Consider the following 11,683-nt stretch of genomic DNA (forward strand, 5'->3'; position numbering starts at 1 on the left):
AGATGAGGAAACCGAGTCAGAGCAGAGACCAATTGTTGGCACAGGGCTCCCGCCAGGGTTGAATCTGGAATCCCATAGCTTCTCCAGCCAACTCCTTGATTCCTGCATGTGCCCTCTGGCCCAGTGTCCGTTCTGGAAGCCCAGCCTTCTGCAGGGCCCTAGCACTCACTGCAGTAAGAGCCCACGGCATGCAAGAGCCCACTGCCCTGTAGCTCTCCAGTGCTCCCTCTGCTGTGTGCAGCTGGGACCCATCTGCCCATTCTTTCGTTTGTTTTAATAATGTTCCTCTTAATGCCATCACCCTACTCTTAATCCCTGAGGATTTGGCCTGACCTGGCCAGGGTCAGCAGGGTGACAAGCTGTTAGTCCTTACTTCTGTGGGGAACATACCACGTTTGCTCTATGCCAAGAGCACGGATTAGCAGAGGCTGAGAAGCAAGGTCATAAGACATTATTGCTAGGAAGGATTTCAGAAACTTGGTTTCTACCTGTAACCGGTACATGTACCTAAGGGGTGGTAAATGAGGTCTCCACTTTCCCCTCTTCAACCAGAGCCACCCTCCCCCCACCTATGCTGTACTGCATAGGCTTGGACTACCGGCCTGCACCAGCATTTTAAAATAGCCAGCCCCATTTAAAACTCTGTTTTAAAAATCTGTAGTTATGCAGAAGATTTCCAAAGAAAGGAAACTTTTAAAGTTTGGAAGTTGCTGTTCTGTGCCAATTCCCACGTTTCCGGGTATAGAAACCAAGGTCTGGAGGATAGAGTAACTTGCCAAGGGTCACAGAGGTCGTGACTGGCAGGTGCTGGAGAGGTGGCAGTCTCCAGACTTGGGCCTGAAGCTCTTTCCACACCTCCACAGGAGCCTCCAGGGAGACAGAGCTTCTGCCTCCCACACTTTCATGTCATTTTTGAGGATTCCACAGCTACTGGCTAGAAAAAGTCTGGAAACAACAACTCCCCCAAGATTTCCCATCTTTCCACTCCCTTCACCCTTCTCTGAGGCAACTGTGATGTTTGGCTGCCTTGACACGTGAGGGCTGCTGCTTCCTGGGCTAGCTGTCCGAATTGGTTGGAGACAGTAGCAAACAGAGGAAAATTCTGATAATTGGACAGCAAGGGAGAGAAGGAACAATTTTCCTCGCTAAGGGGAGAAAAACACCTCTTGGTAACATTGTCTGCCCAAAAGTGAAATGAAATTACAAAAGAGAATAATATGCATTTTTTAAAGGGCACTTTTTATCTTGGAGATCAAACAGCAACTTCTCCGATTGTTACAGTAGCAGTATTAGGCTCCATTCCTCTCAGAATCATATTCCAGCTTTATATTCTGTTCGTCCTCTCAAAGATAATAGGAAAGTTCAACATGAGCCTTAATTTGCAAGGGGTAAAATCTCTTTCCCCCGTTAGAGTTTGTCAGTGTGATGCTAAAAATGGTGCTTTAGTTGACTGGTGGATAATTGATCCTCTGACGCTGACAACACTTAGGAAAATGAAGGTATAAATGACAGGGGTGTCGCATAGCCGCCGGAGTGAACGGCCAGCCTGAGGTCTGTGGAACTGGAGCGGCGTCTCAGCAGACGTAGACCTGCCACATCGGAGGTGAGAGTGGGTGGCTGAGGGCTGGGCCGGATGGGGGCAAGAAAAGCTGACGTGCTCACCAGCAAAGAGACGCCCGGGCCACCAGCAAAGAGACGCCCGGGCAAGGAGGCTCATCATGGTCCCCCTTTGCCCATGGGCTGGTGAGGACATCTGGGCTCCCTGCTGGAGAAAATAATCCCTTGCCAGGGACTCTGGAACATGCTTTCGATGGTTGGCACCACTTAGGGATTGTCTTGGATGCATGACACCTCGACTTTGGAAGAAGTGGCAGGTAAAGGTGTTGCAGGAGTCTGTGGGAAGTGAGGGAGATTTCAGTGCTCTTTCTAGGGTGTGGGGCAAGACAGGAGTAGGCTGGATTCTATCAGCCACGCTTACTCTGCCATGGATTGGAGAGCCAAGTGGCTGTGCAAATCAATACCTCGGATCGACTGCTCAGGCAGAACTGATTTAACATAATTGCCTGGAAGTTGATAATATTTTGACTTCTTGCTCGGTTGCAGCCACTCTGGTTCCAGATACAATCATCTGCCCTCGGATCCTTCCATTACCCCACACCTGTCCCTTCATCCTTGCCTGAGTGGTCCTAGAGTGTTTGTTTTTATTTTACCACAAGCTGACTCAAACACTTTCTGGAAGGAGGTGCAGGTTATCCTTTTGAAAGACAGTTCAAGATGCTTCCTCATTAAACATTTAGATTTGGGGCTGGGGATCTAGCACTTGCCTAGCATGCATGAGGCCCTGGGTTCCATCTCCAGAACCACAAAGTCAGACTTACTTTGACTTGGGACCCTACTGGTGAGATAGATTACACACTAAACCAGGACGTCAGTACTTTGAGGTTTGCCATTCCAAAGAGGAATATCTCAGAAAGGTAAAATTTTTTCCTCTTGTGGTTTTTGGGGTTTGTTTTTGTTTTTTGTGGGGTGTTTGGTTTGTTTTTTTTGCGGGGGGAGTACAGGGGATTGAACTCCGGACCTTGGACTTGGGAAGCAGGTGGACACAGCACTTAGCTAACTCCCTAGCTCCTCCCCGCTTAGGTTTTCAAAAGTGGCCTTACTAATTGAGTACTTGAGACATCACCTTTGTCATTAGCTAACAGTGTGTATCTGCAGAATTTTCACAGCATTCATGGCAAGAAAACTGGCAGAAGGCTCCAGCTGAGGAGGAGCAAGTGGCCCTTTATCCTGAGACCTCAAATCTATCTAATCACAGAATCAGACATGTGGGAAGCTGACTGGTACTTCCCATGATAGATTTCAAACTGCAAAAGCTCTCAAAGTCACCCTGGGGCTGTCAGTGAGGCTGACAGGATTGGGTTAGACTTCACCTAGTGAGTTTTACCTCCTTAGATCATCTTATAGGGTATGTCTGTTGACAAATCTTTTGTCCTTGGCCACGCGCGCCCTGTTCTTACCTTACCATAGGCTGGGTAATTCTTCTTGTTCTCCCCTTGGTCCAGTGGGATACGGCTTACCCAGTAGATCAGTTTTGCACTGCCCAGGGGTGCTGGAGAGTGCGGACCCAGCCCTGGGGCACAAATGTTGTGCCTCTTGCTTAACCAGATTATGGGGTTATCAGCCTCATTTTGAACGAATGAGGTGCTACTGTGCTTACTATGACTTGACCCCCCCACAAGGTCTGCCCTCTGCTGAGGTCATTTCAATTCTTCAAAAACTACTAGGTATGCAGAGGAAGGTGCTGATCCAAGCAGGTGTTCCTGTTTGTTCCCTTTTTTACTTCCTCAGAGGCCCGAGGACAAAGAGCAAAAGCTTTTTGATTTTTCAAAACCCTTTCCCACATGCAGGTGGTGAATTCCGAAGCGCCCATGAATAGGGAGTACTGTGAATGGGGTATTGTATCTGAGGCCCTGCCTCGGGAGCAAGATGAAGTCTGCCGGCCTGGCAGCTGGGGGCCTGTTCTGAAGTGCCCACTCAGAAGCTAATTTATGGAGGACCATGGAAAAGCCCTCCCTCGGCCTTTTTCTTCTGTTGTAAACGAGGATGGTGATGCATGCTCTGGGGGGTGAGTGTGAGGGTGCTGTGCGAGATAGGAGGGCACCGGAGCTGGGATTCAGTTGCACCACCCTAGGGAGATGAAAAGGAGGAGAGAAGGCCAAGGGAGAGCTCAGGCCAGGAGAAGAGTCTGGGCTTCACTCTAGAGGAGGTGGAGCAGAGTGAGGTGATCAGGGCAAAAGCAGCAAAGAAGGCAAGAGAACCAGGCCGAGCCAGGAATGGTGGTGCGCACCTGTAATGCCAGCGCTTGGAGGCTGAAGCAGAAGGATCACCATGAGATAGAGGTGGGCCTGGGCTACATAGACTCTTTCAAAACAGGGGGATGGCATAGCAGTGTAGCTCAGAGAAAAATCCTTGAGCTTGTTCAATCCCAGAGGGAGAGAGAGAGGCGGGGTTGGGGTGGGAGGGAGAACCAGGCTGCCTCTGGAAGGTAGGCAGGGAAGTGTTTTTTGTCAAGAGGCATCTCCGTGGCTAGAAAATTGCACTTCTGGGGAGGCCTCCTGAAACCAGTTTAAAGAAGGGACAGCCACATGTCATATGGTATGAGGAGGACAGAAGATTACAGATCCTCGGCCTGAGCAGGAAAGGCCAAAGTGAGGTGCAAAACATCTCACTGGACATGTGGCATGTGGGTGCAGGTATAGAAGCCCTGGGTGGCACAGCAGGTAGAAATGAAAGAGGCAGCACTGGGCGCAGGTCCAGGGGTCCTCTTTTCTCTGGCCACAGTCCTTACTGGAACAGTAGAGGCTTCACGGATACAGTCACGCATCACTCAGACAGGGGTGTATTGTGAGAAGTGCATCTTGAGGCCATTTCATCATTGTGCAAATATCATAGTGTGTGCAAGCGCGCACTAAGAAGGCTGCAATGTCTCTGAGCTACCTAAACTTGGTGAATCACTGTAGTATATGTGGCCCGTGATTGACCAAAACACTGTTATTTGGCATATGACTATATTTGTAGGATAAGGGGAACTGTACTTGACACAATGGGGAAATAACTCCAGCAACGGCCTAGAAGGCTGGGGATGCAGCTCAGTGGTAGGTCACTTGCCAGCATGTACTCAGCCCTGGGTTCAATCCCCACCACCTCAAAACATAAACAAAAACAAAAAATCCCTACCTAGAAATAGGACAGAATGGCTTGGAGGTAGTGAACTTCCTGTCACTCAATGGCAGCAAATGCTCTCCTAGCAGGAACTGGCCAACTGAGGGTGGTGGTGAACATCAAGGAAGGGCTGACCACGGATCCCTGGACAGCTCTAGAGGTACGAGGATCTCCCTGTGGGTACTTCCTGGGGTCCCAAGACAGCCCTAGGTTGCTGGAGACCATGGAGTCTGTGGAAAGGGGGATGACATGCTGAGAGGACAGTGCATCCAGAGGAGCAAGATGGACTCCTCCCGTGCTGACCCTGCCCACGGAGATCACGTCTCAGCAGGACTGAGGAGGAAATGGAGCCAGAGGAGCTGACCACTGGAGAGGAGGGGGTGATGCAACCCCACGGAGCAGATACCCTGCCAAGAGAGAGGATGCCCTGGAGATGAGAAGACAGAAGATGCAGTTCCCCCTCCCAGGCCAGCGTCCATCCAGGCTGGTCCGCACTCATGGTCAGGCACCTCCCAAGCCACAGTGGCTCTTGCCCTGCTGCCTTTTCTTTCTCTAATCTCTGAGTGTGGTGTCAACAGGCCCCAATTAAGAGTAATTAACTAGGGCTGGGGATTTAGCTCAGCGGTTCAGTGGCCTGCCTTGCAAGCGCAAGGACCCGAGTTCAATCCCCGGTACCAAACAAACAAAAAAAAAGAGTAGTTAACTGATCTATGAGAAAATTCTGGTTCACCGGCTCCTCAGGCTCTTTGCTCTCTTTCTTTCAGGGCTAAAACTTCTCAGTGAAATCTGAACATCCAGAACAAGACTTAGAATCTTTCTCCCTTCTCTCTAGATCTATCCAAAATGAAACAGGATGAGGCCATTCTCCAAGAGGGTCAATAACAGGTGACCGCAGGAAAGGTTTCTAGAGTTCCCTGTGTGCCAAGATACTCACCAAGGTGCCTCACTCACCTGATCCTGGTGACCTGATGCAAAGAGATGGTTACTTACACCACTTTATGGTTGAAGAAACTGAGACCCAGAGAGTTGAAGCCATCAATCTTGGACGCATAGTTAGTGATAGCAGGGCCAGGAATTCAAGTTAAACTTATCTGACTGAGAGCTGAGATTTTACTCCTGCCCTCTGCGGTCAGTGCCACACTGCATGGGGTGACTCAGGGGCCCTAAGGGAAGGTGCTTTTTCCACCCCCATCCTGTGCTGAGGCCGAGTTCTACCTCTTGCGCTCTTCTATCAAAGGGCAGTTTCACTATCACTGGCTTTTCTGTTTGACTCGGTGAAGTAGCCAGGGCAGCCTTATCGTGCCCATTTTACAGATGAAGATGTCAGAGCTAGTGGCTGGCAGAGGGAGAAACTTGAATCCAGGTCTCTCTGACTTCCAGAGTATGTGTTCTCTTTCTTACTCCACGGTTTCCAAAAGACAAAGTCCAATGCTTGCCATGGAGCTGAGTCCAGGTCTGAGCCTGGCTGACAAAAGGCTTCCTCGTGGCTGTGTCAGGCCTGACTGTCCCCTTCTGTCCTCTGCAGGTGCCACCCCAGGAGTGAAGGATGCCATTCTGGGTGTTCTTCTTCTTCATGATCCTCACCCTCAGCAGCAGCTCCCACTGCTCCCCATCCCTCTCCCTACCCCTCAGGTAAGCAGGCCCTGGACCCCCACAACCCTAAGACACCCTGATGGAAGGGCAGAGATGCAGAGGGAGATAAAGAATTGAGCCCCCCACTGGCCCTCTGTTGTTTCTTCAGATAATGCCCACTGCCCATCTTGGGGACAGGGCCAGTCACTGAGCTCCAGAGAGGTTGTTCGGCAAGCTCTGAGCTCTCTGGGGGGTGAACGGGGCACAGGGCAGCAGAGGAACCTTGTGGAGGCGTGGTGAGTGCAGCCCCCACTGTCCTCTCACCTGCCCTCCCCAACTCCTTGGCACAGGATGCGACGGTACGCAGATGCCATCTTCACCAACAGCTACCGGAAGGTGCTGGGCCAGCTGTCTGCCCGCAAGCTGCTCCAGGACATCATGAGCCGGCAGCAGGGGTGAGCAGAAGCATCCGGGATTTCTTCCCACCCACTGTGCATCATCAGAGTGTGCATCCTGAGGCAGGAGGCCGGGACCAAGCGCGGTCTCTTCCCACATGCACTGTCAGTCATTTCTGAGCTCTGCACAGCAGAAGGGCGCCGGTGTCAAACCCCAGCTCACTCCCACACTACTGTGTACTTCTCTCCAGGTCAGGCCCCAACAGTAACAGTGCCGATGGTCATCACCACCTCATGGTGACCCTGTGACAGAAACAGACTGTGCTCAGGGATGTGTGCACACATTCAGCACTGCGCTGGGCACGTAGGGAACCTTTTGTGCAGGAGCCACTATTCTTAGTTTCTTCTCTGGTTTTTGTAACGATCCACAAAGTAGGAATTGGCTACTCCTAAGAGTGGCAGAGCTAGGATCCAAACAGCCCGACTCCATCGCTTGTATATTCTTTTAGTTTGTATTCAGAAAAACATTTCAGAGTGCTAGGCATGTTGTAAACCCAGGGTCTTCACACCGGACGTATAGTCCCAGTCTTCTTACAATTTGTCTTGGTTTGAGTTAGGATCTCACTAAGTTGCCCAGGCCGGGCTCAAATTTGCAATCCTCCCAGAGTGCTGGGATTATAAGCATGCACCACCATGCCCAGTTTATTACTACTTTTCTTTATTAGCTCATGTTTTCAGGATATAACGCTTACGTGTTTTGTGGGGAGTTAGTACATGTACCTAGCATTTCTAAATTCCTTTTATCCATCCCCTTTCCCTTTACTCCCTCCCACCATCCCTTGACTCCTTTCCCATTTGAGGAGATCTATCTCCTTACTTCCTGTTTTCTTTTATTTTGCTCCTTATTTATAATTTGGGAAACACTTGAGTATAAAATTGCACCATGACTCCGGGGGGAACTCCTGCGCGTGTCTCCTAGTGCCTAACAAAGGTCACTCCTTTACATAGCCACAGTGTAATTATCATTCATAATCCACATTCAGTTTTCATCAGTTGTCCCCAAATCCAGTATAACATTTATTTCTTTTTCTAACCCAGAATCCCACCCAGAGTCATGGTTTCCATTGAGTTGGTTCTTTTTAGTTGTTTTCCTCTAGAATAGCGCTTCAGTCTTCCATGGGATTGGCTTTTCTAACTGGTAAATGCCGGTGTTTTATAGAAGTGAAGTTCACAGTGAAGTTCCTCATATTAGATCCAGATTACACGATCCCAGATGTGATGATGTGTCCTCGGTGCACGATGTCAGGAGGCAGCGGGTGTCAATTCGTCCCATTATTGGTGGAATCTCGATGGATGATGAATTTGACTGCTTGATTACCCTGGTGTCTGCCAGATGAATTAGTAATCTGTGAGGAGAGTTTTGCAACTGTGTACACTTGTATTCCGTTCTCTTTTCTGCTATATATTCTGTACCTCTAAGTATTGCTGAATCTAATTCAGTCTGGTGGAAGAACCTATCAAATGCTGGAATAGGCGTAGAGAAGTACCCCTGCCCACCCACATCCCACCCATAGAAACTTAAACTGTTTCTCGTTCCAACCATACAGAAAGAGGAATCAGGAGCAAGAAGCAAGGATACGGCTTGGCCGTCAGCTAGACAGCGTGTGGACAGACCAAAAGCAGGTAGCATTGGAGAGCATGCTGGTGGCCCTGATGCAGAAGCACAGGTAGGGATGTGTGTGTGTGTGTGTGTGTGTGTTCACAGGTAGGGATGTGTGTGTGTGTGTGTGTGTGTGTGTGTGTGTGTGTGTGTGTGTGTAGGGACCTCAGAGACTCCCTTTCTCACAGGTTGCCTGGTAAAGGAAAGACTCTCCTCCTCTCCAAAGGTGTGGGGCTCTACCAAATAACCCAAGAAGAAGGTGCCTCCTTCCATTTCTTCCACACAAGAGCTAAAGGAAAGGGAGAAAATGTGCCCTGGAGAGTGCATGATATGCTCTGGTGTATGTCCAGTGAGGAGTCACAAGCTTGGGACAGGAAAGACTGCTCACTGAGTAGTTATGGGACAGGTCCTAGAAACCTGAATTTCAACAAGTGTCCCAAAGGACACTGATGTGGGTGATCTGTGAAGTATGCCCTGGATCTTCTGGAAAAGTTAACAAAGCCATACAGCCAAAGACAACCCAGCCTTCCCATCCTCTGTGACAGACCAGGGTGTTCAGGCACACTGTCACCAGTCGCAGCTGGTCATGACAGTAATGTCCCATCTCCATAGCCCTCACATTTCCGCTGGGAGTCAGGGAGGATTAGGAATGAGTTTTCCTCTTTTATGGAAGAGAGCAAGGAAAGGGCTACAGTTGGACCCAAGTAGGGACTGGGAGCCCAAGACCTATTTTTTCCCCCGGAGCATCTTCATGCAACATTCCACTTCTGAGCCAAAGTTTCCCAAGGATGGCACAAGAATTGTAGTTACTGGAGAAAATGATATAGATTAGAGCTTCTGTGTGTGTGTGTGTATGTGTGTGTGGTGTCAGGGTCAAACCCAGGCTCTTACACATGGGAAGCCTAGTGTTCTACCCTGATCTGTATCCCCAGCCCTGGAGGCTGATTTTCCTTTGAGCACAAGCATGTTCCAGCAGGTCTGTGCTGGGCACTTCTGCCCCAACCTATTAAGCAAATCTGGTTCCCAACAGAGCTCTCCATGTTCTCCCTCACCTTCTTCCAAACATATCAAACACTGGGAGCCCAGACATCTCACCAGCAACAACCGATGGTGGTCCAAGCAGCAGCAGAGGCCACAGGGGGCAACCATGGAGGGGGTGACAGCCAGATGGAAAGCAGGATGCAGGCCTGGCCCCGGTTCTGCCACCAACTCTTCCCACAGCAATAGGAGGCTTCCTCATATCCTCCTCTACAAGAAGAACAGGAGCAGATTATCTCTGACCACCTCTGAAGTCCCAAAGGCTAGAATTGTAAAGATGTTGCCTCTGAGCAGGATGCCCAGCTGCACCTCTCAGGCTGGGTGAGGCGATCGCTCACCTGCGATGGCTCCCACTGGGCAGCCCAGGCAGCAGCAGTCTGCGGAAGCCAACCCTAAGAAGGCGGATTTTATTCTGCAGGTTCAAAGCCAAAGACCTCAGAGAGCTCACGGCTGCACCAGCCGTGGTCCCCTCCAGCCCGAGCACTGCAAATTCAGGGTATCACTAGCAGGCTGAGGAATGAAATAAGAATGAGTTCTTAGACCTTTACAGTGCCGAGCAGAGCAGAGCAACAGACACATTTCGTACCCCTCAAAAGCTTGTGTCCTCCTCACAGTCTCGGAGGGCCATCCTCCCACCCTGTGAAAGCCTCCCAGTGACTAGGACATGCCAGGCTCTGGGCTGGGAATCAGCAGTGGGCAGGACAACGCTGGCCCCTGCTGCCATTGATGATGCAGTGAGGCAACTCGAACTCAACCAAGTTCCAGTACAGTCAATTATTCAACTGTGATCAACAGAAAGAGATGCAAGGGTGTGGTGAATGTTGGCTGGGAGAAGGCCTATCCTGTCTGGGAGGTGAGCAGTGCAGGGTCTCAGTCAGTAGGAGCTAAGACTTGGCTCCACTTTGCTGGCAGACATGGGCATCCAGCACCTCTTGAAACCCAGGCAGCCAGCTCCTGCCCCAGAGCACCTACCACCCTACTTCGAGGGGTCCCGCACTAACCTACCCTTCATGCAGTCTCTGGCTGAGCTTTCTCTTTCTTTCTGCAGGAGGAATTCCCGAGGATAAAGACTCCAGCCGAAGCTTGGGCCACTGGTACCCAAAACACAATTGGATCCAGTTAATCCTATTTCAGTTCTGACCTACTTTTTCCTTTGTATATTCAATAAAATTCCCCCAGCCGGTCTGCATTTCCCTTTTCTTTTATCATCAGCCTAATTGTTTATGTGTTTTACGTAGTTACAAACCAAGGAGGGAGGATGGAAATTGCCCAGTCACAGCTATCGAGTGAGAAAGTCAAATGTAGACCTGGGCACTCCAGCCCAGAACCAGGCTCTGAGCCACACACATTTACCTGGGCCAAATCATCCTTCATCCAAATGACCACTTGCTCATTTACGAGCAACACCATTTGTTCATTCAATAAATATTTGTAAAGTACCCACCATAGCACTGTTCCAGGCACTGGGAAGACAGCTGTGAGCAGTCTCTGAACTTATAGACCTTGTATTCTAAGTGGGGAGGTACAGACAATGTCAGATGAGGGCCAAGGGCCAAGGAGGCTCGGGTGTGGTGAGAGCACTGGAGGGTGTTACTGGGCTCTGACGCGTACATATGCTGGTCTCAGTAATTATGTGGTATCTGAGCAGACCCGAAGGAAGAGAGGGACTGGCTTTGGGAACATCCTGGTGAAGAACTTTCCAGACGAACCCAGCACAGAGGCCCCAAGGCAAGAGCATGGCAGGATCAGGTCAGCTTGGCCAGCTACAGCAGAGTGAAAGCAGGAGTGCGGGAGGACATGGGGCCCAACAGGAGCAGGAGCCAGCTCCTGGGGACCCTCTAAGGAGCTAAAATTGAGTTTTAAAGCAGGCTGCTTGCTTCTGAGTTACTTTTTTTCTTTTTCTTATACTGGGGATTGAACCCCCAGAGTAATGAATTACATCCCCAGCCTTTTTGTTTTGTTTTGAGACATGATCTCATTAAATTGCCAAAGCTAGCCTCAAATTTGTGACCCTCCTGCCTCAGCCTCCCAAGTAGCTAGAATTGCAAGTGTATGTTACTATACCTGGCCAGAGTTCTCCCCCACCCCAGAATTGAACCCAGGGCTTTGCAATGAGCTACATCCCCAGTTCAGACTTGTGATCCTCCTGCCTCAGCATCCCAGAGTACTGTGATTATAGCCATGTACCATTGCATCCAGCTCAGTTACATATACAGTTAAAAATGAGGATTCTCCCTTATCAGTCTAGCTTAGGTAAATTGGATGCTTTATGTTGGTTGCTGTGAATCTATTTTTT

The 11,683-nt window shown here is 49.9% G+C and overlaps 1 protein-coding gene across 7 annotated transcripts; it reads left to right on the forward strand.

Annotated features, from left to right (window-relative positions):
* The first annotated feature begins 1,583 nt into the window (after window positions 1–1,583).
* On the forward strand, window positions 1,584–10,562 carry Ghrh (growth hormone releasing hormone). Of its 7 annotated transcripts, none has more exons than XM_033767189.1 (6): window positions 3,503–3,899; window positions 4,809–5,607; window positions 6,248–6,354; window positions 6,645–6,749; window positions 8,297–8,416; window positions 10,436–10,562. In XM_033767189.1, the coding sequence occupies exons 3-6, from the start codon at window positions 6,269–6,271 to the stop codon at window positions 10,452–10,454; spliced, it is 330 nt and encodes a 109-aa protein (XP_033623080.1). In that variant the 5' UTR covers window positions 3,503–3,899; window positions 4,809–5,607; window positions 6,248–6,268; the 3' UTR covers window positions 10,455–10,562. The 7 variants fall into 7 exon arrangements, with proteins under 7 accessions (XP_010638333.1, XP_033623080.1, XP_033623079.1 ...); XM_033767188.1 differs by having other exon boundaries at window positions 4,809–5,222; window positions 5,555–6,354; XM_033767190.1 differs by having other exon boundaries at window positions 4,809–5,222.
* Window positions 10,563–11,683: the final 1,121 nt, after the last annotated feature.

The sequence above is a fragment of the Fukomys damarensis genome, unplaced genomic scaffold, assembly GCF_012274545.1.
Source record: "Fukomys damarensis isolate Sample0158 unplaced genomic scaffold, DMR_v1.0_HiC HiC_scaffold_22, whole genome shotgun sequence".
NCBI classification, from domain to species: Eukaryota; Metazoa; Chordata; class Mammalia; order Rodentia; family Bathyergidae; genus Fukomys; species Fukomys damarensis.

Coding starts and splice junctions, on each gene's coding strand:
- Ghrh (XM_010640031.2), top strand. CDS start 6,269: ATGCCATTCTGGGTGTTCTTCTTCTTCATGATCCTCACCCTCAGCAGC. Junction 6,355..6,644: donor TCCCTCTCCCTACCCCTCAG/GTAAGCAGGCCC, acceptor TCCTTGGCACAG/GATGCGACGGTACGCAGATG. Junction 6,750..8,296: donor ATCATGAGCCGGCAGCAGGG/GTGAGCAGAAGC, acceptor CCAACCATACAG/AAAGAGGAATCAGGAGCAAG.